The sequence below is a fragment of the Cololabis saira genome, chromosome 12, assembly GCF_033807715.1.
Source record: "Cololabis saira isolate AMF1-May2022 chromosome 12, fColSai1.1, whole genome shotgun sequence".
NCBI lineage: Eukaryota > Metazoa > Chordata > Actinopteri > Beloniformes > Belonidae > Cololabis > Cololabis saira.
Window position 1 is genome coordinate 26,241,016 of NC_084598.1, and position 25,809 is coordinate 26,266,824.

The 25,809-nt window shown below is 42.2% G+C and overlaps 1 protein-coding gene across 10 annotated transcripts in view; it reads right to left on the reverse strand.

The window, feature by feature from the left end:
- Positions 1-25,809, reverse strand: part of scn8aa (sodium channel, voltage gated, type VIII, alpha subunit a) — a 58,379-nt gene that overhangs the window by 8,723 nt on the left and 23,847 nt on the right. For 4 of the 10 annotated variants that reach the window (XR_009783849.1, XM_061736232.1, XM_061736230.1 and 1 more), the window contains exons 10-21: positions 24,828-25,034; positions 24,458-24,736; positions 23,125-23,439; positions 21,520-21,655; positions 21,046-21,284; positions 18,507-18,680; positions 17,956-18,312; positions 17,387-17,860; positions 16,688-16,805; positions 15,296-15,450; positions 14,559-14,732; positions 9,906-10,028 (exon numbers count right to left, since the gene is read on the reverse strand). Coding sequence is in view for 9 of the 10 variants with exons in the window: in XM_061736232.1 (XP_061592216.1) it covers positions 9,906-10,028; positions 14,559-14,732; positions 15,296-15,450; positions 16,688-16,805; positions 17,387-17,860; positions 17,956-18,312; positions 18,507-18,680; positions 21,046-21,284; positions 21,520-21,655; positions 23,125-23,439; positions 24,458-24,736; positions 24,828-25,034 (2,751 nt within the window). In the remaining variant the exon portion in view is untranslated. The remainder of the gene's footprint in view (positions 1-9,905; positions 10,029-14,558; positions 14,733-15,295; positions 15,451-16,687; positions 16,806-17,386; positions 17,861-17,955; positions 18,313-18,506; positions 18,681-21,045; positions 21,285-21,519; positions 21,656-23,124; positions 23,440-24,457; positions 24,737-24,827; positions 25,035-25,809) is intronic. The other 6 variants (XM_061736233.1, XM_061736234.1, XM_061736237.1 and 3 more) reach the window with 3 other exon arrangements.

The window sequence follows — 25,809 nt, forward strand, 5'->3', positions numbered from 1 at the left end:
TCTAGGGGGCGCTGTTGAGCCGTGAGGACACGCCCATTAATGCAAACCATGAAAAAAAAAAATCAGATCACTCAAATGAACGACGATCATACAGTACAGCTGTATCTCATGGTCCAGAATGTATGATATTATATTAATCTATTATACCATATTATATTACATGTTGTTATTTCATATTAGCGTACCCAGTAATATAGCATATTGTATTATTGCATTGTATGTTGCTTCATTTCATATATTTTTGACTGTATTATATTGTAAAATTATATATCATAGCGATTGCATTATTATATAATTTCAATTTATAACACTAATATACAATTCCTCACACACACACTCCTTCCAAATGTTTCTTTTTTTTCTCCATTATGACAATTCTATGCTGTCATCCGTTATGTTTTTTGTTTTTAAGCTTGTTATGTCTGTTATTCAAATATATTAATACATTCATTAATATGCTATACTGTATTTTGTATTGTGTATATTGTGTGTGTGTGTGTGTGTGTGTGTGTGTGTGTGTGTAGATATATATATATATATATATATATATATATATATATATATATATATATATATATATATATATATATATATATATGTGTGTGTGTGTGTGTGTGTGTGTATACCTGAAGTGTGACTACCTGCAGAACGTATTTTAGCATGAAAGCTTGCATATTTATCGTACATCAAGCATCCTGTATCATAGCTACATGTCTGCCGTTTGTAACAAAGCAAACCGCGTGAAAATCGGTTGAAAATCAAGTGAGTTATAGTTATTTTACTTATGCAGACACCTCCTTCCACAATAGAAGTGAACGCTCTAGAGTTAAAGCGATACCGATCCAAGATGGCGGCCACGCCCGACGTTCTCAGGCAGTCAATGCAGCGCCTCGACCAAGATGGCGGCCGCGCTGAACATCAGCCCCTCCCCCCGCGGGAGCTGCGCGCGCAAACTCCACTCAAATTCAAAAGTTATGGCAGAAAATCGGGACAACCAATCAGAAGAAGGGGAAAGAGAAAAGTAATGTGCGTCGTCACAGGACAGAGACGAACATTTTGATGTAAAAAAAACACAAAAATTGCTGACAAAAATTTTGGCATATCAAGCCAGGCTTGAACTCTCGACCTCTGGCAGCAAAGACCGCAATAATCTGGCTGAGCTAAGTCTCAGCTATTCCTCTTATTTGACCTACTGGCTTAGGACAGACCAACATAGCGATAAAATGTCTGGAACTTTTTTTTCCTAATTTTTTAAATATTTGTAAGTTATAAATATTAGTAAAACCCTACTATTTAAATTATTACTTTTTCTGTAACCATTCTGCCAAGGTTGTAACCGGGCTGAGCCGGGAATATTTCTGAAGTCACCACATTACAGGGAGCTGATTGGTCGGGGGGCGGGGCCGTCATCACCCTACTCGCCACTGATTGGTCGGGGGGCGGGGCCGTCATCACCCTACTCGCCACTGATTGGTCGGGGGGCGGGGCCGCCATCACCCTACTCGCCACTGATTGGTCAGGGGGCGGGGCCGGCAGACGTTTGAATCAGGGAGCGGGAGTCAGCGCGAGAGCGACTGGCGGCTCGCGGCAATTTTATTATAAAAAAAGGACAACCAATCAGAAGAAGGGGCGGGGCTAATTCAGGCCAATGAAGTTCAAGGACTCCATAAAGAATCTGATGACACCACCCACGACTCTCTATGTCAAACCATTCAAAAGTTATAGCAGAAAATCGGGACAACCAATCAGAAGAAGGGGCGGGGCTAATTAAGGCCAACGAAGCTTAAGGACTCATTACAGAGTCCCATGACACCACCCACGACTCTCTATGTGAAACCATTCAAAAGTTATGGCAGAGAAAAGTATTCTAGGGGGCGCTGTTGAGCCGTTAGGCCACGCCCATTAATGCAAACCATGAAATATCACATTTATCGCCAGGCCTGGCTTGCATGCAAATTTTGGTGACTTTTGGAGAACTATCAAATATGGACCAATCAGATGAAGGGTGGGTGCGCTTTTTCGCGTCTAGCGTCGCCACGGTAACACTTTTGAAAGAGAAAAGTAATGCGTGGTGTCGCACGATGGAGACGCACATTTTGGTGTATAACACACCTGGGTGCACGTTACGGTTCGGGCTGAATTAACTGCCGAAGGAATGGCATAAATTGTGCCAAAATTAGACAATTAATTCAAAATGGCTGACTTCCTGTTCGGTTTCGGCCATGGCTCCAAGAGACTTTTCTTTAAGTTGCGACATGATACAGGTGTGTAGCGATTTTCGTGCATGTACGTCAAACCGTATTGTGGGGCTTGAGGCACAAAGTTTTCCGGGGGGCGCTGTTGAGCCATTTTTCCACGCCCATTGATGCAAACCATTAAATACCAAATTTTTCACCAGGCTTGGCTTGGGTGCAAAATTTGGTGCCTTTTGGGGAACTATCAAATATGGACCAATCAGATGAAGGGGGGGTGCGCTTGTTGGCGTCTAGCGTCGCCACGGTAACACTTTGGAAAGAGAAAAGTAATGCGTGTAGTCGCAGGATGGAGACGCACATTTTGATGTATAACACATCTGGGTTCACGATACGGTTCGAGCTGAATTAACTCTCGAAGGAATGGCATATATTGCTCCAAAATTACGCAATTAATTCAGAATGTTCATAATGGCCGACTTCCTGTTCGGTTTCGGCCATGGCGCCAAGAGACTTTTCTTTTAGTTGCGACATGATACAGGAGTGTGCCAACTTTCGTTCATGTACGTCAAACCGTATTATGGGGCTTGAGGCGCAAAGTTTTTTCTGTCTGAACCAACCAGATGAAGGGTGGGCGCGCTTTTTGGCGTCTAGCGTCGCCACGGTAACGCTTTTGAAAGAGAAAAGTAATGCGGGTGGTCGCAGGAGGGAGACGCACATTTTGATGTATAACACACCTGGGTGCACGTTACGGTTCGGGCTGAATTAACTTTCGAAGGAATGGCATAAATTTCGCCAAAATGACGCGACTAATTCAAAATGGCCGACTTCCTGTTCGGTTTCGGGCATGACGCCAAGAGACTTTTCTTTAAGTTGTCCCATGATACAGGTGTGTACCGACTTTCGTGCATGTACGTCAAACCGTATCGTGGGGCTTGAGGCACAAAGTTTTCAAGGGGGCGCTGTTGAGCCATTTTGCCACGCCCATTAATGCAAACCATTAAATATCAAATTTTTCGCCAGGCCTGGCTTGCATGCAAAATTTGGTGACTTTTTGGGCATGTTAAGGGGGGCAAAAAGGCCTTCACTTTGTCAGGAAAATAATAATAATAATAATAATAATAATAATAAAAATTCCTGCAAATACAATAGGGCCTTCGCACTGCAAGTGCTCGGGCCCTAATTAAAGCTGCAAGCAGCGATGAACGGGCCCTCGCACTCACGGCCACCGCCCCCCATAAGCATATCAGAAACAAGACCACCCACGACTTCCTATGTCAAACCATTCAAAAGTTATAGCAGAAAAAAGGGACAACCAATCAGAAGAAGGGGCGGGGCTAATTAAGGCCAACGAAGCTTAAGGACTCATTACAGAGTCCCATGACACCACCCACGACTTCCTATGTCAAACCATTCAAAAGTTATAGCAGAAAAAAGGGACAACCAATCAGAAGAAGGGGCAGGGCTAATTAAGGCCAATGAAGGTCAAGGACTCCATAAAGAATCTGATGACCCCACCCAGGACTCCCTATGTCAAACCATTCCAATTTTATAGCAGAAAATCAGGACAACCAATCAGAAGAAGGGGCGGGGCTAATTAAGGCCAACGAAGCTTAAGGACTCATTACAGAGTCCCATGACACCACCCACGACTTCCTATGTCAAACCATTCAAAAGTTATGGCAGATAAAAGTATTCTAGGGGGCGCTGTTGAGCCGTTAGGCCACGCCCATTAATGCAAACCATGAAATATCAAATTTATCGCCAAGTCTGGCTTGCATGCAAAATTTGGTGACTTTTGGAGAACTATCAAATATGGACCAATCACATGAAGGGGGGACACGCCTTTTGGCGTCTAGCGTCGCCACGGTAACACTTTTGAAAGAGAAAAGTAATGCGTGGTGTCGCAGGATGTAGACGCACATTTTGATGTATAACACACTTGGGTGCACGTTACGGTTCGGGCTGAATTAACTGCCGAAGGAATGGCATAAATTTTGCCAAAATGACACAATTTATTCAAAATGGCCGACTTCCTGTTCGGTTTCGGCCATGGCGCCAAGAGACTTTTCTTTTAGTTGTGACATGATACAGGTGTGTAGCGATTTTCGTGCATGTACGTCAAACCGTATTGTGGGGCTTGAGGCACAAAGTTTTCTAGGGGGCGCTGTTGAGCCATTTTGCCATGCCCATTAATGTAAACCATGAAATATCAAATTTATTGCCAGGCCTGGCTTCCATGCCAAATTTGGTGCCTTTTGGGGAACTATCAAATATGGACCAATCAGATGAAGGGGGGGTCCGCTTGTTGGCGTCTAGCGTCGCCACGGTAACACTTTTGAAAGAGAAAAGTAATGCGTGTAGTCGCAGGATGGAGACGCACATTTTGATGTATAACACATCTGGTTTCACGATACGGTTCGGGCTGAATTAACTCTCGAAGGAATGGCATATATTGCTCCAAAATTACGCAATTAATTCAGAATGTTCAAAATGGCCGACTTCCTGTTCGGTTTCGGCCATGGCGCCAGGAGACTTTTCTTTTAGTTGCGACATGATACAGGTGTGTACCGATTTTCGTTCATGTACGTCAAACCGTATTATGGGGCTTGAGGCGCAAAGTTTTTTCTGTCTGAACCAACCAGATGAAGGGTGGCCGCGCTTTTTGGCGTCTAGCGTCGCCACGGTAACGCTTTTGAAAGAGAAAAGTAATGCGTGTAGTCGCAGGATGGAGACGCACATTTTGATGTATAACACACTTGGGTGCACGTTACGGTTCGGGCTGAATTAACTTTCGAAGGAATGGCATAAATTTCGCCAAAATGACACAACTAATTCAAAATGGCCGACTTCCTGTTCGGTTTCGGGCATGACGCCAAGAGACTTTTCTTTCAGTTGCGCCATGATACAGGTGTGTACCGATTTTCGTGCGTGTACGACATACCGCATTCTGGGGCTTGAGGCACAAAGTTTTCAAGGGGGCGCTGTTGAGCCATTTTGGCACGCCCATTAATGCAAACCATTAAATATCAAATTTTTCGCCAGGCCTGACTTGCATGCAAAATTTGGTGACTTTTTGGGCACGTTTAGGGGGGCAAAAAGGCCCTCCTTTCGTCAGAAGAAAAAAGAAAGAAAAAAAAAAATTCCTACAGATACAATAGGGCCTTCGCACTGAAGGTGCTCGGGCCCTAAAAATGTCATACATTCTGGATTCATTACAAATCAACTGAAATATTGCAAGCCTTTTATTATTTTAATATTGCTGATCATGGTTTACAGCTTAAGAAAACTCAAATATCCTATCTCAAAAAATTAGAATATTCTGGGAATCTTAATCTTAAGCTGTAAGCCATGATCAGCAATATTAAAATAATAAAAGGCTTGCAATATTTCAGTTGATTTGTAATGAATCCAGAATGTATGACATTTTTGTTTTTTTAATTGCATTACAGAAAATAAAGAACTTTATCACAATATTCTAATTTTCTGAGACAGTCCTGTAATTTCCCAGACCTTTGGAGTTACTTTAAAGATCGACCGTCTTGCTAAATGTTCCTGCTCCTATTTCAAATATGCAAATATCCAATAAATTAATTTGAATTTCTTTAACTCATTACACATGAATAACATATGTATTAGTATTATATTCAAAAAAGTGTTTGCCATACCACTATGTAGTGTCCATTCTAACCACCCCAGACAGTTGACATTTTTAGCATAGCTCTTTTTCATAACTAGTCCAAGTAAAACAATGTAACATTGTAGAAGTAAATGAATTTGGGATAATTATCAACTTCAACTAAAAATCTATTTCTGTCTAGCGATTCAGTCTGATTTCCTGCAGACTTATAAGCTCAGCACTAGTGAACCGCTCACTACCAGTGTTAGGCAGGCCGACCAACAGCTCTCAGGCAGACAGCTGAGCATGCACGTCTTTGGCAGACTCGTTTTGTGGAGCCATATTCCCTCCTCATTACAAACAGGCAGGGAGGAGAGAGCAGGATTCTCTCAGCATTTGCAGGGATCACACAGTCAGCCCAACGTGGAATACAAATTTCGTGTGGGGTATAAAACAAACAAAAAAAACCCCAATCTTCAAATATTTTCCCAAATGTAAAGCATATATATTAAAAAAAAACAAAAAACAATCCACAAAAATCGCTGTCTAATCTTCCATGGTGATGCCTTTGCACTTGCTGAGAGAATGACTCTTTGCTTGTTTGGAGAAACAACTTAACCACTTTCAAAAATTCAGTGTTCATAAAAAAAAGAAGAAAAATATAGGCCATGCTGTGTAGAAAGCATTCTCAGTAAGAGGGAAAATGGCTTTCAAAAATGCATAATGTGCATCGGCAGTTACAATTCATGCGTGTTACATGGCTTTGTGCAATTTCAAAAATCTGCTCAATCAATAAACAATACATAAATAAACAGAGAAGTGTGTGGATAGAGAGACTGCGTTTCACGCTTGTGCTTCTGATTTTTTTTGTTTTTATCTTAACAGTGTTCCTATGGGAGTCCAACAGATGTCTGCAACCGAACTGGTCTCACATACGAGACCAGAAATGGTTAAGTTTCGTTTTTTTATACGTAAGTGCTGGTCCCACTTAAAGCAACTTGGGTTCACAGGTTAAATACAAAAGTCTTATCTTGGTTAAAGCTTCAACTAGAGATGTTCTGATACCAATTTCTTCTTTCATCTACCAATTCCGATACTTGGACTTCGACTGATATTAAGTTTTACTGCAATACGAGTGATATTTTATTTTGTAATGACAAACTAAATCATCTTTATTTTAAAATTATCCACAGATAAAAAAAGAAATATTAAATAAAGAGTAGTTTAAAAGTTGTATTTGCAACCTGGAAAGGGATTTCATTTTCAATGACCAACAGGCGCTGGTTATTGAGAACAATCAATTTTACAGTTCTGCCCATCTTTGTTCTGATTTCGGTCTGGAAACCACAGACATGCATAATATAAGCAGCATGCTGCAGTTTTCCTGGTAGGATGTTCCAGCTTGAAATAATCTGATACATGGCATCGGCGGGTGCATAGACATAAATAGTCACCGATACTGGTACCCTGATCTTTGGTAGTATTGGTGCAGTCTTGGTATTGGTATTGGAACAACTCTAGCTTTAACTGATGCTAATGCAACGTTTGCTGCACTGTTCTCATTCTCAAATAACTTTAGTGTATTTAAAAAATTAAGCAGGTTGAAAGTAAAAACCTGACATGCTAAAATCTGGTCCATTTGATACTACATCTGGTAAAAAAAACTAGTGGCATCTTCCAGCAACACGCCATCACTGACCACTTAGTAACATCGCGAGAAGCATCGTAACAAAGTACAGCGTTACAACCGCGCATAGACATTGTGTAGTAAGCAGTGCGATGTGCCAGACTGAAGAGCGACTGCTACTGGGTTATTTTGTGCCGCATCGTGCTGCAAGACTCAACAATCTGACACTCCAGTCTTTTTTCATCTCTCCATTCATCTACTTCTCCAGTCATTTATCTATTGCTTTGACCTCAAATTTTCCATTTGCAATTCAAACAAAATGGTCACTTATTTGATGAACCTACTAATTATAGTAAACAAAGGAAAAAAAACATCTAATACAGCAGGATCAAATTCTTCAGTTTGGTTCACTTGGCATTATTTGACCACTCTCACCTCTCCTACCACATACACCCAGTGAATGAGGTCATTCACAGGAGCACTGGTATTAATATTACTACTTTGAAGCGAATGTGCCATGCTTTCCAACCCCAAAAATGACATCATATTGACACCTAATCCTAGGAAATTTCAGTGAAAGTCATGACACCATCCATCAAGTCTATCCAGGGTCTAAAAGCACTGATGTCTGCTCATGTGCAACGGCATCCGTTTTAGTCGCTGGATATCTAACATGAATGAGGTTTCACTGAGAGTCAAATTTAAAGATTTAACTCACTTACGGTAAATCCACACTACATGATTTCACAGACCTTCTTGTCCTGTCATTTTTGGGACATGCTAAACAAAGGCGACACACTGTCTGTCTATGGTTGAGAGCTTTGTCTGAGCGCTATAGTGCTAGTCGGGCTATGGGCCACCAGTCACCCAGAACTAAAATTTCTTGGCCCATTGTTGCCTCCCAGTTTCACTTCCTGTGGTAATGGTAGGCAACAGGAAGCCAGGGCCTGCTGTATGTGCTGCACTATGTGGTACCATGACATGACAGCAAAAATGCTTTGTGTGAAATGGCAGCCTGGCATATTTGCTAAGCTTCAGCCCGCATTCACAAAAGAACGCCTTAAAGCTGCTTTCATTTGTTTCCTTTGGACATATTCAAAAATTAGGTTAAACTCTGCTGCCAGAATGGACTGATAGCAGATCAGCTGCTCAGATGGAAGAATCCAAAGTGTGACGACGGCAGAAGCTTAACAAATATCTTCCTCCCAAAGCCACAACTCTGTGAGTGTGTGGTTTATGTCTCAGTCCCTGATGCAGAAAGATCCTGGACAAGCAGGAGAGAGCGGGGACCCTCCAGCAGACCGGCCCAGCCATACTGGATCAATGTGGACTGAGTAGATGAGGGAGAAGGGGATGAGGAGTTAAAGGATGGGGAGGAAGGATGGATGCTGTGCAGTGCTGCACATGTGGGTCTGAGGAGGAGGACGGGGGGGAGTTTGAGGTAAAGAGGAGTATCTCAAACTTGAAGACAAACTAGTCAGAGAGTAATGAGAGGTAAGGGAGAATGGGATCAAGATGCCGAGAGGTTCAGAAATAGAAAGAGGCAGAGGGGACTTCGGGTGACAACAACCAGGTGCAACCTATCGCTACAACCAGTCACAGAGCCAATCAGTCAGATCTGCGTATTTTAAGAAGAGATGGCTAAATCAACCTCAGATACTGCCGCTATGAGTCATTTCTGCTCTGCATGTAAGACGGCTTCATCTGAATGGTTATTTGCCAGCTGGCCTGCATGGAGAGTTTTTGCTGTGACTAGCTGGGCAGAGGTTTTGGTGTCCTGCAGCTCCCTGGTTTCTGCTGGTTGTTCTCACTGCCAAATGCATTGAGTGATGGTGTGAGCTTGGGAGGGAGGAGGGTATGAGAGCAGGGGAGGGGGCATGTGGAGAGGAGGAGGGGGTAGGGGGATGGGAAGGGGTTCTAAATTGAAAGCAGTGGTCGATTGAATTGTTGGTTTGAATGGTCTATGAGATGGCATGTAAATTTGGTTAGACTCGACCAATTTCAGTCAGCTCGGCCAATTAAAGAAACAAAGTGAGATGAAGTCATAAGAACTTGTGGTTTGTCTCTTATGTGATGAGGCAGCTTTATGAAAAAAAATTTTTTTTCTGTGACTCATCTTAATTTTCAAACAAATCAATTTGTCCTTTAATTTTTTTTTTAAAGAAATTCAATTGAAACATCTTATTCTGCTGGCAACATAACTTGTACTGCTACTTTACTCCCAGTCTCCCAGCTGCATCATGACTTTTTTTTTGTATTATTATTTGGCTCTAACAAAAGCATGGTACAGGATTGCGCATGGAAAGGTGAATTTTTGGATTTCATTTTCCTGATTTTAAATAAGTCCCCCAATATTCTGGGGTTCTTTTTTTGGTGCTCTCTTAATTTGTTTTTAGATAAGTTCTAGCATGCTTTAAACTGTTGAATGGGCATGCGGAAGGATCAGCTGCTTAGCTTTGGATCTTACCCTCATCCCTTCAAAACGTGACAAGGCTCTGAGGGGTCTCAAGGCCCTTAGTGTCCTGAGTGATTTAATGGGCCCTAGATCGGAGTAGCCCAGCGCATTAGCTACAAGGCTGACTATAGACACCTACACAAAAACAGAGAAGCAAAAGAGGTTCCAAACTGTTAGAAGTGAGAATATAGACTAGGGAAGAGAGACGGCCCTGGTATAGGTGGAGAGTTGCTTGACATACACACATAAATCTATGCATGTATATGCATGTATAATATTGCATTTATACATGTATATACACTGAGAGAGAAGGTCAGTATTTAGTATAGGTTTTATGTGCGTAGTTTGTTTTTTTTTAGTAGCAGGAGGTCATAGGGATCGTTTGTTATTTAAGGGCAGTTGACGAGATGTGAAAAGTCCTTTGTACCTGCAAAGAAATTCATGGTTGAGAAAGAGAGAGGAGATAAGGACACAAGACTCAAAGAGAGGGTAAATTAAACAGAGAAGAGTGCTACATGATTAAGATACAAGTGAAAAGGACTGGAAGAACAGAGGAAGAGAATTCAGGGTGGAGGGGAAGGAGAGAGGTTACCCTGTGGAAGCTGATAAAAACCCAACAGACTTGAGAGCCTTACCCTTGCCCCTCTAACATTGTCTCTCCATGTCGCTCTTGGGCTGAGGCATAAAATCCCATATAATTTAAGACAGACAAACTAATGGAACCTAAGAGAAAGAATACAAGTAAACATGTACAAGTGTGTCATTTTGCCATTTTCTTTCTCAGACATTAAATCAACTTGTCACACAGCATTTATGGTCAAATAGTAGAGCCACAGTCACATGAACCACACACGAGAAAACAGGGATGGAGGTTAAGGACACACTAGATATAGTTATTAGCACTGGATGGCACTGAAAGGACAAAATACACAGAGTACAGTCGAGTTACAAACAATAAACAACAGTTAACATTAACAGCAAAGAAACTGGTGCAGCCCCTCATCACGTCCAGCCGCAGCCACCAAGAGATTACTGCTGGTCATGCCATGATGCCGGAGGCAAGTGTTGGCAGCGATATTCAATTTAAGCTCAAAATCTCAGGGTCTTAAATTTCCTGCCAGAACTTCTACCTCGTCTCAAGAGTCGTTTTCTCCACTAGCTGTAATTTTCTCAGTCTGGATGCTTGAGGTACTGAATGAAGGAGGAGCACCAGTTCATTACAAATAAGGTCAAATATCAACAGTAAAACACATGTGAAAGCACCTCCAACCAGCCACCGACACCAACTGGTCAAACTCACTGCCAGTAGTACACAACATCCAAAGCTTACCAAAACCACGGAGGAAGGTTTGTAACAGGCAAAATCTTCATTTTGAGTGATGCTGTTATCAGCAAAAGCTATAAGAGATAAAGCATTTAGACATGTTTTTTTTTGTCAGAAAATGGCAACAGAGAAGGTCGGCATGAATTCAGTCTCACTTCTGTTGGATAATGTTCAAACTCCAGGAGTTCAGGACATCTGGACAGGGCTTTGCTCTAGATTCTTGTTGCTCCAAGCTTATTTCCTTTGACACAGTCCCTGAAAGGTCCTATATTATGCTTATCCTGAATGTCAAAGGTTCAACATTGACTTAGACTGTAATATATGCAATCTTCAGGCTGTTTAGCTGTAATTTCAAGAGGTGCATGAGTGATTAAGCAGCAAATGAAATGTTTTAAAAAAGCAGGCATTATATGTAGCAAAACAACTTTCTGCTCATGCAAGCAGAATTTGCACGTGCAGATTGGTTTTCCAGATTCCAGGTTCAGTCAGCGCTGCCAGTCCCTATGACATCATTCGGTTAAAAAAACACACACACAGTCGTCTCTGTCGCCATGGCACTCACATGACAGTAACATGTCTGACTGGCTTAGGAAAGTGACCAATAACAGCAGATTCAGCGGGGTGTAGGGGGAGGGAGAAGACAAGCATGGTGCTCACTGCGGCATACTCAAAGCAGAGATTTTTTTAAGGCTGCGATTAAAGTATAGGCCGAGTTGCGATGATGGTGAAACAACACTATTGTGTCGATGGATCAACATGGACAGGGATTAAAATTGCATAATATTGGACCTTTAAAAATAAACTTGCTTGTCCAATAAATTTGCAACTATTAAAATAAAGATTTTGCCTTGAACTACACTAGAGTGTTTGGGGTAGTTGTCACCTTTAGCCTGACCCCTCGGAGAGCTCCCCCCCTTTGGGGTGCTCGGCCTCTGCCCCCATGCTGGGCCAGCTGTGTGGTAGCGGCCTCAGTATCTCAACGTCCTTCTCACAGAGCTCTGCAAGGCAAGGCCAATGACATCTGGGGCTGTGATTCCATGATGACGACAGCACAAACAAAACAGAAATAAAACAAACAAACAAAAAACAAAGGGAAAAAAACACAACGAAACAATGACAGTAATCTGAGTGAAAAAGAAAGATGAATGGAATATGACACCTGTAAGCCTCACGCTCACACGCCCAATATAATCTATTCTTAATTTAACAAATATTTCAAGATCTATGAGATCTCTTTTTCTACTGTGGATGCAAAACATTAGAAAATACTTATTTTTTCTGAAGATATCAGGTTGATCTAATGGTGATATGGCTGCCTTACTCTAACTCTACTTGCCTGCCTGATATAATTAACATCTGATAAAACATAAATAAAACATTTTTCTTAATGAAAATTGGGAAAATGCAAATCAAATCCAACAGAACAGAACAGGGAAATGAGGAGAAACAAACCCATACAAAAGGTCACAGTCATAGCAGAAATACAGGCCGGTCGAATGATGGTGCCCCTCCCCCTGCTTTTTGAGTCCATGGCAATGGTTTCACCCCACAACACAGGCGAGCAGAGGAACGGTCAGGCCACAACAAAGCCCAGACTCATCAAGCACATGGTTTTTTTTTTCTTAAGGGGGAGCGCTAGTGAAGACCAAACTTACCGCCGGCCGCCTGTCACCCACCATCATTACATCTCAGCACAATATGACCACATTCCTGAGGTCACACTTCCAAGAGGGAATGAAAAGAGGGCAGGTAAAGACGAGAGGAGGGACGCCACTCTCCATAACATGTTCACAACTTGGGAAACACTGCCAGCTCACATTGCCCCAAGTGTTTGGCTAGACGAAACATCAAGAGGGAGGGAGTCTGCAGTGGCAATAACCAGAATCAGAACAATGTTGTACGGTTATGATCATTATAAGCTCTGTGCATGCTGTATATGGAAACCTTGATAGTATTAATCAAAATTATCCATGATTATATACCTAAGTATCATTTCAAGCTGTGCAAATCCATAACTGACATTGCAGCTAAACTAAGTGTACATTTTTTTTTCATGCATTTTTGCTGAAAGGGGGTCTGAACAACAAGAGCTTAGATGAACCGAGATGGCAACTTCTGGCCACTGATGGGAGTCCATTCACGGGTATTGGCAGAGGTGTTGGACACTGTGGAGAGGTAGTTAGTTCAAGGAGAAAGCCAGAAACCAGGGAAATTCTTATCCCATTCACCATTTGCCAACAAACTGCGCATGTACGCATAATGCACATGCTTTCAGAATGAACGGATTTGAAATGATCACCATTGATATATCCAACACTGCAATTGGAGCGACATCTTTACAGACATCTTGGTTCCAGTTAAATCTAACTTTACATCTTTTTAAGAAATAGACAATCTCATTGCGTAGCAGTAACGCTTGCATGTGTGGCTGCGACAGTACATGGCGTAAAGAATCCCTGCTCTGGACTTTCCTTCTTGACTGACATGAGGAGAACATCCGTACACAAAGAGAGATAGGACAGAAACAAACATCTTACAACTCAGACCCATGGGCAGAAACCCATTTTTGACACATCCCGTTTCTCTGAGCATGATTTGAATATGGTCGGTTAATCAATAAGATCAACTTATTGATTGGCTGAGTCTAACTTGGTGTTAACACCCATGCCTGCTGTTAAGAGCTGTGAGCTCAGTTCTGATTTATGTCATCTCATTTTCCCTTTTTTCTTTCTAATCAACAGAAATCTGCAAGTAGGGAAACAGATGAACAGATACTGGTGTGTAACACGCTACAAATATCAAATAACATTTCCATTCAGATGCAGAACATATTCAAGCAGCTCAGAGTTATATAAGAGAGTTGTAAAAGGTGACAGAGGCATGTGTGATATGGACAGACAGCAGTAAAGCCTTGTAAAACACCGTCCTTATAGTAAGTATTAATAAAACTAAGAAAACATTCTGGTCTAAACAACACACCCTCTCACCTAGTGCAAGCCATAAAGCAGATATTCAACTGATACCCTGATATGTGAAAACTAACCACACCCAACAGGCAACAATAGGGGCAACACATAAGAGGAGTAAAAGTTATCGTACTCTATATTATACACTATATACATATATACATATATATAGCAATAAACTATAAACTTGGTTTATAACAATCTAATATAGCAAAAACGTAACTATAATATACTCAATAATCTAAAAACATGACTTAAGTGATAGCTCTGCTTGGTAATTGTGTGGGGTGTATACAGTGTGTTGCTGTTGGATCTGGGTGTGGTTGAGGGACATCGTCTCTAGTCTTCTACAGAGGAAACAAGGGCACGACTTACATCCACAATGAAGAAGTCCAGCCAGCACCAGGCGTTGGTAAAGTACTTGACAAAACCGTAGGCGACCCATTTGAGCAACATCTCCAAGATGAAGATGTAGGTGAAAACCCTGTCTGCGTACTCCAAAATGATGCGAATGGTCTTCCTCTGCTCGATGTAAACGTCCTCAAAGGCCTGTGGCGAAACGGAGGACGTAGGTCAGTAACAGTCATGGCAGCAGCAGAAATATCACACACAGTGATTTATGATTCCTGCTAATGAAATTGCACGCAGCGCTACAGCCCTGGAGGTGGCTGGTCACTACCAGAGCTTTAAGGGACGGAGAGACATAAATCTGTTTGTGTCCCACATTTCAACTATGTCCTCGAGTGATAAAGATTTGCAGAACTCATTGCTCTGATTTTGGTTGCATTTGACATATTGAGAACAAGACTCCCTCCATCTCTGGATATCAATCTGCTGTTTGATAGATGTTTTAGTCCACCGATCACCAGCAGCTCATGTCTAGCTGACTTCACCACTGGCTGACTTATAGTACTTTACATCTTCACTGGTTTAGACATACTGGTGTCTGTGAAACTAACACCTTCACCTTTAATTAGTCGTCTTTATTCCGTTTTTCTTTAATCAACCATTTTTATAATTTATGGTTTCAGCTATGTCAAACTGCCTTGTTTTATCATTTGAATGTCTGATGCATCACTAAGAAGAATGCAAAAACAAACAGGTTGCCTCACCAGGGCCCCACTGCTGAGAAGGATCATGAAGATGATGAGGGTCTCAAACCAGTTGTGTTCCACTATCAAGTAGCAGGTTTTTCTCAGGAACCACCACTTCTTCCACCAGCCAAATGTGATGTCCACTTGACAGCACTTATACTTGGCCACACAACCTGAAAAAATATGACACAAGGTTAAAACTGAACTGCAAAAATCTAGTCTCATGTTTTGATGTGAGTCTGGAAATGATACATTTTTTTTATCCTGGACTAAAATAGGTGCATTTTATCAGAGCCGCTTGGGAGATTTGCGAGGCCCTGTGCGAAATGGTGGGGGGGGGGGGGGGCCCTCGCGCGTGAGCGTAGCGATCGCGCGCAAAATTTTTGGGTTTTTCGGGTCGGATTGAGTGTCTATATGTGCAATTTTAACTCTCCAATTAGCAAAATACTGGATACCTTCCCCTGCCTCATCATCATCTCCTGCCTCGACGCGGGGCCCCGCGGCTGCTTTAGACCCGGTCGGATCGGTGATTTTTGTAACAAATTTATCAAACGAGCCTTTCAGAGCTCTTTTCAGGCATTAAACTCTTCCATTTTCTTTAGTTTTTTTCTTTTTTCATCCCCTGATGGAAATTTTCTGAATCTGTCTCGTTCTCTCGACATTGTGTGACAGTTTGTTCCAACTCCACCGTCTGGATCAGAGCAGCTCGTGTCTGCGCTTGGTCTGATCAGTTGTATGGAACAACAGACACACGCATCATTGCACATATATTTATTGATATGCACAGACTAGTACACATTTAGGTCTGTAATGGAACGTGTCTGTTGATATTTATAAGGGAAAAAACGAAAAACAAAAACGAAAAAAAAAAAAAAAAATTTGAAAAAAAAATTTGAAAAAAAAAAAAAAAAACGGCCCATAGCGCGAGGCCCCTTGGGGCGCGAGGCCCCGTGCGGTCGCATGGTTCGCACACCCCTTGCGGCGGCCCTGCATTTTATACCTGGTGGCAGTTTTAAGTCAGACTGTTGGAATAATTCCAAATACATTTCACAGGCTGTTAGCAGATTTGGTAGGAAACTCGAAGATAATCACATTGTCCCTTTGCTTCATTACATATGAAATGAGGTAGAAGAAATTGCCAATCTTTTATTTTAATTCATGAGTTTTTTTGTTCCTATTTTCAAAAATGTAGCCCTTGCACATAAATACTTATCTCAAATTGTAAAGAGACATCAGTGTGGCTGATGTGTGTCAGATGGAAAGAGAGACTGATAAACAGTTTACAAGCATGAGTGATTCTGCATTAGGTAATTCTCCTTCATCCTGCTATCTCGTAATCTGCACCCAGCCCAAGGGAGTCTGGGTGTTGCAGAGTGGAGTTAATGGGTGCAATGAAAGCAGTGCCCTCACCATCTGTCCAACAGGCCTCTGGATCCAAGTACTCTTCCACCGTCTCCACCAACACAACCTCTTCCACATCTGGCTTGATGTCAATGGTGCTGCCCTCTGAAGAACTGGTGTCGTCCAGCTGCAGAGAAGGAAAGGTATAAGCGCTCACAAGTTCACGCACGCAAGTAAAAATGCAAGAATTTCAGTGAGAACACCTTTTTATCACAGAGCTAGGAATTGATAATTATGGTGCCTTCAGGGACCTGTCATGGAAATGTACATTTTATATTATTTCCATATGGCATTTGTTTGATCCTTAAATGGAAAAACTTTGCTCAGTTTCTTTCTGTGACTTTATCGCATTCATGAACATCGTATAGTATATTATCCACTTAAAAGCTGAGATGGAATATCAAATAGCAGATCAGCTGGACTAAAAGTCTTCTAAATGTGTTTCATCTGAAGGCATACATCAGTGGACAAGCATTCATTTGTTTAGGTGTCTCATCTAGCCACTCTAGATGTCTCCATTGAGTAATGGAGTTACATTCATGTCTGAGCAGAGCAGATAAGATCCTTTACTGTCAGAGACAAAACTGCACAGTTCAAGACAGCTGAGGAACATAAACAACTAAAAAACATGATGTGCATAGTCATTATTTACATGTTTATACTTTATGTATGGCTAACAGAAGAGTAGGGATTCTTATGCTCTCTGACCTCTTTGCTGTTCTCAATGTCGGACTCGCTGCTGAAATCTTCTGTGTTGAGGTTCTCAAAGTCGGACTCCCCCACAGCTATGGGCACGCACACCGTCAGGTTTGGGTTGTGGATGAATGACATGTGGTCCTCGTCGATCATGTACCTTCCAACGCTGCTGCCAATGCCGCTGGTTGTGCCGTTGCCGTTCTTGACATAGTCCAGGTCGCGATTAATGTCCACCCCGGTGTGATTAGCAATGCAGTTGGGCTTCTCTTTATACATGTCATCCAAAGGCTTCTGCTCATCCTCCATTGGGGATTTCTTCAAATGATTGGCCACCAGTCTTCGCACTCGTACCTTTATCCACGCGATGCCGATCTTGATGCGCATGACAGAAATCTGTAGATTATTTGGTTCACCGTCATCGTCTGTTGCAGCCAAGTTGTCAGCGCTGAATGAGCTCAGCAACAAGGCAAGAAACAGGTTCAACACCTGGAAACACATAACAAGAAGCAATTCATTTGATGAGACGGATCATATTTCCCCATTGAGCCACACTGGGACAGCCTCCCAGCTTGGACACTCACCACTAGGTTACCAATGACCATGACCATCATGAAGACGATGAGGCACATTCCCTGGCCTGCCACCTCCATGCAGTCCCACATGGTCTCGATCCACTCGCCGCACAGCACCCGGAAGACGATCAGAAACGAGTGAAAGAAGTCGTTCATGTGCCAGCGGGGTAGCTCGCAGTCCTGAGCGATCTTACACACACAGTCTTTGTAGCTCTTTCCAAACAGCTGCATGCCCACCACAGCAAATATAAAGACGATGATGGCCAGCACAAGAGTCAGGTTTCCCAAGGCTCCTACTGAGTTACCGATGATCTTGATCAGCATGTTGAGGGTGGGCCATGACTTGGCAAGTTTAAACACTCTCAGCTAAAGTGAAGGGGGAAGGAAGAGTAGGACGGATGTGGTTTAGTCATCAAATGTTCTCTTAACTGACTAAGGGCGTCACCTCAGTGGAAATCAGCTTTATCAGGAGTTTAACAACTACTTTGCATGACAAGCTTAAGGAACAGAATATGCTACCTGTGTTTGACATCCGAGACGGATGTGGAATGAATTCTTACCAATCGGAATGACCGCAGCACAGAAAGGCCCTCAACATCAGCCAGCGCCAGCTCCACCAAACTCAGCGTCACAATGAAGCCGTCAAAACAGTTCCAGGCCTCTTGGAAGTAGTAGTATGGATCCATAGCCACAAGCTTGAAAAGCATCTCTCCTGCAAAGATCCCAGTGAACACCTGGTGGGTAGGAGAGAAAAATTATTTTGGCTTAACAGCATGTTTCATTTGAGAAAAGAGGCTGAGCGACACCAGCAGCAAAGAACACAAAGAACAATGTCAAAGACAAAATTACACAAACGTCTCAGAATTTGCTTGAACTGTGCAGAAATACCAGGCTGAATGGTCCCTTGCCTCTTCAGCCAGGAGGATAAGATGCTTTTGGTTTCTAAAAAGACTTGCAAGTCACAGTCACACAACTGCAGTTTTCCATTTGATTTCAGTCAACTTAAGTGAACTGATCTGCTGCGGATCTCCAGAAAACTACTGATTTTTGTCTTGCAGTTGTGGGACTAAATGCGCTCATTACAGAGATTTCTTAGACCTTTTAGTTATTTCTACCAGGACTGGTCACTTCAGCAGAATCACAAGTGCCTTTAATGCAGTGCTCGCTGCGCACGTGGAAATCAGGACTGTTCAATACTGGTTTCTGCTCTTTTCTTCTGCCTGGATCAGTGATGTTTGGTTGACAATTTTTTTTCTTTAATTGTTGAACTTTTTTATCAAACAGTCTTTGATAGAGTGATGAACTCTTGACGCCAGCTTCTGAAAGACTCTTTGTGATGTTCTTTTTATACATATTATTGACTTGTTGTCAGTTAATCTAATTAGTTCAGTTGTAAAATGTGTTCTTGAACAATAGATAACTTTTCAGTCTATTATTGCCTTGTCCTTAGTTTCAAAATTAATATAAATATAAACGATACGACCCCCTGGAGTTATTTCAGGCAGGTAATCTGCAGTGTGCGTGCCTGCTTATTCACCACTCTGAATGGTTTGTTCCAATTACTCAATTTGTTCTTTGCCCTAATTAAGGAGCAAGAAGTATGTTTCTCACATGCCTTCGGGTGTCTCACCCACCAAGCTCGCTGTCAATCCCACCTCCTCCCAGCTTCCACCTGTTTCAAAGGGGGGGTTACCTACACCCCTGTATTTGTGTTTAAGCCTGATAAACTATACTTGAATGGAGCCTAAACGCCAAAGACAAATATGTGTTACAATTAAAGTGTTTCAAACTTACTGCGTGAGTTGTTCAAATTGAATTTCCTTTTATGCATGAAAACAAACATTACATTTATTGATGAAGTAAACTACAGACTTGCCACATACGTTTTCAAGGACGTTTGCATTAACTACCTGCTTGGTTTCATGACATTTCATGGCATCATGACATGGCACCCAGGAAATGGACAGAATCACAATTACATAACATCTGATACGTTGTGATTGTATTAGTTCCAATTAAGATATATAATTTAAATATTTTTTGTGTATAATTTTCTTATCGTTCCAGTTTTTGGAGGGAAACAAGGTGAGAACTGACGCTTTGTGCAACTGTTTCATTTCGTTAGAGGAGGCATATTGTATGAAGTGTATGATAGCGTGTGTTCCCTTTTGTGTTATGAAGCAGGTTATTGATGCATTTCAATGCTTTCAATTGAAAGTTAATACTTGAGCATATTTAGGACGCACACATAGACACCCATGTAAACGAAGCGTCATTTGCAATAATTAGACTCATATCTGTATCCACTTTTTGGAAGGTGCAACAACAAATGAAACCCAGCACCTTGTTGCCATTGCTCTGATTTACTCATTTTAAAGAAACGTTAAAAGAAAAATAAACTAGGTTGAAACATCTGAGCCATAATTCAGGCACCATGTCAGCGCAGCTCATCGATTAGACTCAATGAAATATTAATGCAGGCCGCCTCCCACCCGTCAACCAACCAGCAGAGAAGTAGGCTGGTCCTTCTCAAACAAACAAAATATGCACGCATTCAGAAGAACAAAGACAAAAAAGAGAGCGGTAGAAAGGACAGGAAACACATGTAATGTGCGTCTGAAAAAAAGATAAAAAACCCTTTTTCTTTATTTAAACTCTGAGTAGGTAATGAAAGCGCTGCCAAATATGGTCCAAAAATAACACCTTTCTATACTAAGACGAAGCAGGAAAGATTCTTTAAAGGAGCATGAGGCAGGATTGAGGCAGGATTTATGAAAAAAATTCGTATACGTTTTAAGTTTTCTAGTAATAATGTCAGATGAAATCTCTCCGTTGCCTTGAACAGGCTGTGTGCTGCAAAATGTGCTGCAATTCTGGGCCCGAATTTCCCGCGCTGTCCTGCGGACGTGACGTCAAATGACGCTGCATGCGCGTTCTCCCCGTTCTCCCGTGCCGGCTTCGCTGTTGGCGGAGGTACCCCCGACGGCCTTCGTGGCGAAGGGTGGCGCTAGAGAGTCTCATTTCTTAAAAGGAGCCTCATGCTCCTTTAAGCGTGAATCATAGTTTCAAAAAAAAGAAAATAAAATAGAGAAAACTCACCAGATTGCCTACAGACAGCATATCCTCAAAGTCGGGGGTCATGGGGTAATGCTCCATGGCCATGAAGAGGGTGTTGAGCACAATACAGATAGTGATGGCCAAGTCCACGAAGGGATCCATGACTATCAGGTTTACAATCTCCTTGAACTTAATCCACTTGGGGGAGCACTCCCAGATCAGGAATGTGTTAGAAAACTTATACCAGCATGGTGGACACTTGCGCTGAGATCCCTCCAGTTCTGAAGACATAGCGCGAACCAAACGTCAAAACCAAGCATAGCTGTGTGATAGAGCATACTGCATGCAATGGTAAAATATGATAGGAAAAATAGTATGCATTGTATGTATCTGGTACTCTTGGATATGCAAAGCAGATAAGCAGGAAATTCATGTCAAATTAATCAACCAATGAGAGCAGCCCTAGTTAACAATAATGAGAGAGCAGGTTAAATAGCTGGGTTAAAGTGGCAGTACCCTCCACTAGTGTGTTGGTAATGACGCTCATGACACTGTTGGCCCGCTCTTTCCGCCCAAAGGAGGTATTGAGCTGGTCCACAGACACCATCAGGGAGCCCGACAGCTTCTTCTTCACCTCAACCTCAGTAGTTGGCTGTCAGGAGGAGAGGAAGAATCAAGCACCCATGGAGAGGACATGAACACCATCCCACATAACCACCTGTGGCCGGCGGAGGGAAGTGCACCACAGCATTGTCAGGACTAGATAGCTCAAGTTCAGGTTTTTGGCTTTTGTTGGTAGGGTATGTTTTCATCGTTTCTATTTCAATGCTGGTTTCAAGGGGGATGTGTGTATGCTGTGAATGCATGCAGGTCTCAGCCAAAGTGGGAGTAGAGATCTAGCGCTACTTGACCTAATTGTGTTTGAATGTAATTGTTCATCCCAATTAGATAATAAAAGGATTGTGAGATATTGTGCAAGGAGAACTGCTTCTGCATGAATGCGTTTTTTAGTCATGTCATGCAATAATGGAAGCTTTGCTGCCATTGCAATATAATCATTAGGTTATTAAAAAAAAAAAACCCATTGTCTCCCAAATGTGGCCATTTTTAATTCACTTGCAAATCAATGCTAATATATCTTCCTACTTTGAAACCATACAATTTATATTGCAACCATCAAGTCAAGAGCATTGAAAAGAGATCATATGGAGGCAGGTCGTTCAGATCCATCCAGTAGTCATGCATGAGCATGCTCCAAGTCAAAGAGAAGGAGAGGAAAACTACAGACATGTCCAGTCTCTACGTCATGCTTAAATTAATTTAAGGTTTAAATCTACCATGCTAACTACAAGGATACACATCTAATCCACTACTGCTGACCAGGGAGAGTTTGGAGAACAGAAAGAGGTAAAGACAGACACGGACAGCAGCCCTCCTTTGTTTATTAAAGTATTTTGTGGAGGCCTATAGGATGGTGTGTGTGTTACTTTTATATTTGCTCTGGAATACTGTCAGAGAAATGGGGAAGCAGATAAAAATGTCTGTGGCTCTACAGTGCTGGTCCCCTCTGTTTTACTCCGCCTCCTACTGTCGATCTACCCACACACAGCAGAGGACCTGGGTGCCTGGAGGAACACATCAACACACTGAAGCATGTTATGCATCATTATGAACTGTTTGGTAGCAAAAAATTTGTTTTGAACAGGAACTTAATGCAATCCCACATATAAAACTGTGTATTGATTGAAGCTTTGACTAAGTGTCAAAATCAAGTGTGTCAGTAATGGTAAACTTGTGGCTGCTGGATTGAAAATTCAAAGCGTTCGTCTCTCAGCTCGAACAGCCTAGAAATCACTGATGGATCCAGCTACGCTAACCTATGAAAAAGCAGGGCTGGTTGTAACAAATTCACTATGATAATGTTTAATTTCTCCATCCTTTGCCTACTGTCGGAGGGCAGCATACACTGCAGGGGCTGGGGGAGGGGAGGCGCGAGCGCTTTAGCCAAGAGATACATACGGACTTGCAAAGATGACAGAGTAGAGAAAAGAGAGTCGTAAAGAAACGTAACGAACGAGAGGGGGCCCATGCCTAGATAGGTCTACTCATTGACTTCCTTACACTGTCGTCAGTAGCTGCCTTATCTATTTTCACCTCAGGCAGAAGGCGTCCACCCGGCCCAGTGCCGATGAGTGACACCACTCCGTTGCAATCCACCGTGCTGTTTCTCTTTCCGTGGAAGCCGCTGTAGCTGTTCCGCCGGTAGGGGCTGAACAAGGAGCCACGGCGTTCATCGCATTCCTCAACTGTGCTGTGCTCATCATCAGCAAAGTCATTGTCCGAGCCCACATCTTTACCGCGGCCCTTGAAACTAAAGATGCTGCTCTTACTGTTGTGGCGGGAGAGGAAAGGCGAGCCAGGTATGCTCAGGAGGGACTGGAAGGAAGAGGAGAGAAAATAGATGAGGATGGGAAACATCTGTGTGACTGATGTAGCTCAGGGTGTTTGTGAAATACAAGTAATTAAATTAGATCACTTTTATGGTATCTGTCAATAATTCCAGAAGCCAGGGACAAAGGAAACTAAAGGCAACTAGCGTGGATTTGCAAGAGGATGCATCTTGAATGAATGAAGTCTAAGTATTACGTTAGACATAATAAACCCATAAGCAACATAATAAGCAAATACAAAATGAAGTCAATGACCTGCTGCACTATTACAGTCAAGCACATAGATAAAGGCAGCTGAGACAATGTGGAGCTGCTCATTGGCCTTTCAAATATCATTGATCCACAAAAAAAACTTTTTTGACAAATATCTGTGTAGAAAAGGTGTGAAAAGGAAATAGTAAAAAATGCATGTGTCTACAAACTACAAAACACAAAGAAGTAACAACCAAAGTTTGGCTCAAACAAAGATGCAATACTGCTCTCTCTGAAACATTCATGTTTTTACTGTGAATAATTTAAGACCTGGACTTGTCCCTGTGCATCTCTAGCCACTATGAGCTCCTCTGAGCTCCTCTGAGCTCCTCTGAGCTTGTGTACAACCACAAAGCACATTCTGAACCCTCATCTGGCAGTCCAAGACATGTAGAAGGACACTCATCCTGCAGCCAAATCATTTGCTAGCTGACAGATTTTTATTAATAGAGATAAAAGCATCTCGACTCTAATTCTATGCTTTGGTGGAGTTCTGTTTGTTCTTGTTTTGTGTTTGATGAAAATAATTATCAAAGGGCCTAACACAGTTTCACTTCCGACTTGTATCTGTGGACATGCAGACATTTTTACATTTATAACTGAGCTTTTTAGATTTTGGTTGCTGCAGGATCTCTGCCAACAATCCAAATGTGGAGTTCAGAAACTATATTCAGGCTCCTCCTCAAACTTCCCAGATGATCAAACTTTATGAAACGTTTAAAGAGATGCAAAATGGGATATTTTTTGCTCACCTGGTTCATGATAGAAGACTTTCGACCCAAGCGATTATCAGGGAACCGGAACCGACTCCTTTTGCTTCCATCATCCGACTCTGACTTGACAAACTTCTCACTGTCACCCTTCTCTTTCTCCTGCTCTTTCTGTCGCCACTTCTTCTTGCGGTTGCGGCGCTCTTTGGCACTCTTGGAGCTGAGCTTTGACATCTCAGAGGAACTGCAAGACAGACGCCCCCCATCGTCCTCCACCGCATCCTCCGACACTGTTCCTGCAGATGTTGCCATGGCAGCAGTCTACCAAGAAACAACCACATGCGTAAAGTCTTAATAAGCATATCAAATTACTCAGGAGGAGTTTCAGCTTCTATCCTGCAAAACAGCTGACCTGGGCGTCCTCTTGCTGTTTTTTGAGCTGCTCCAGCATGGCCTTGAATTCTTCCTCTTTCTGCAGGGCCTCTTCCATGGTGGCCTGGTTCTGCTCTTCATAGGCCATGGCTACCACAGCCAAGATCAGGTTCACCAAATAGAATGAGCCCACGAAGATCACCAAGACGAAGAAGATCATATATGTCTTTCCCGCGGCTCTCAAGGTCTGGAAGTGTGACATATGGGGGTGAGGGAGAGAGCAAGAGAAGTCACTCATGACATTGGATACATGACCCAGAACCTTATGACACTGAATTGAGCTCAGTGTCAACATCACTGCTTATCTATTGTCATGATTGATCAGAAATTAGCAGCTGATGGTAGGGACATCAGAAAAGGCAAGATGGGAGCGTTTGTGGGCATTGACCAGTGCATGGTCATCTGGATTTTTTTAAAGGTGATCCCAGTGGGAACAAGCAGGAAAGACTATGAGCAGCACAAATAAGAAAACTGAGAAAAAAAAACACACTTTTTTCTCAGTGTTGACACACATTGGCTAAATTTGCTTTGAAGGGGAAACAAATGATTTCAGATGCATTCACATTATACTGACTATACTGACACATTTCTTACTTAGCTTCACAAAAACATATTAAAGAGGTCTTACATTTGATAGTACTGTAGGTCCCTTAATTAGAAATTAATGTCCTCCCACTCAGCAGCTTCTTTTGGTTACCCCCTAAAGGCGGGCTATTTCCTTTGGGAAGCAGAGTTATAACTGAGAACTTCCTCAGAATTTCCTCTCACATCACTTATACATGTGGATGACATGTATTGCTGAAAGTGCATGTGCCACAACACTAAGTCAAAATGTTACATTTCACTTCCAATTAATGATTAGTAATTCATCTTCTTGTGTTTATGAAAATAGGTCACAGGCATGTAAAATGCTCTGCTGCAAAAAGAGATATACAAAATGCAATTTTCTTCGACGATACCAA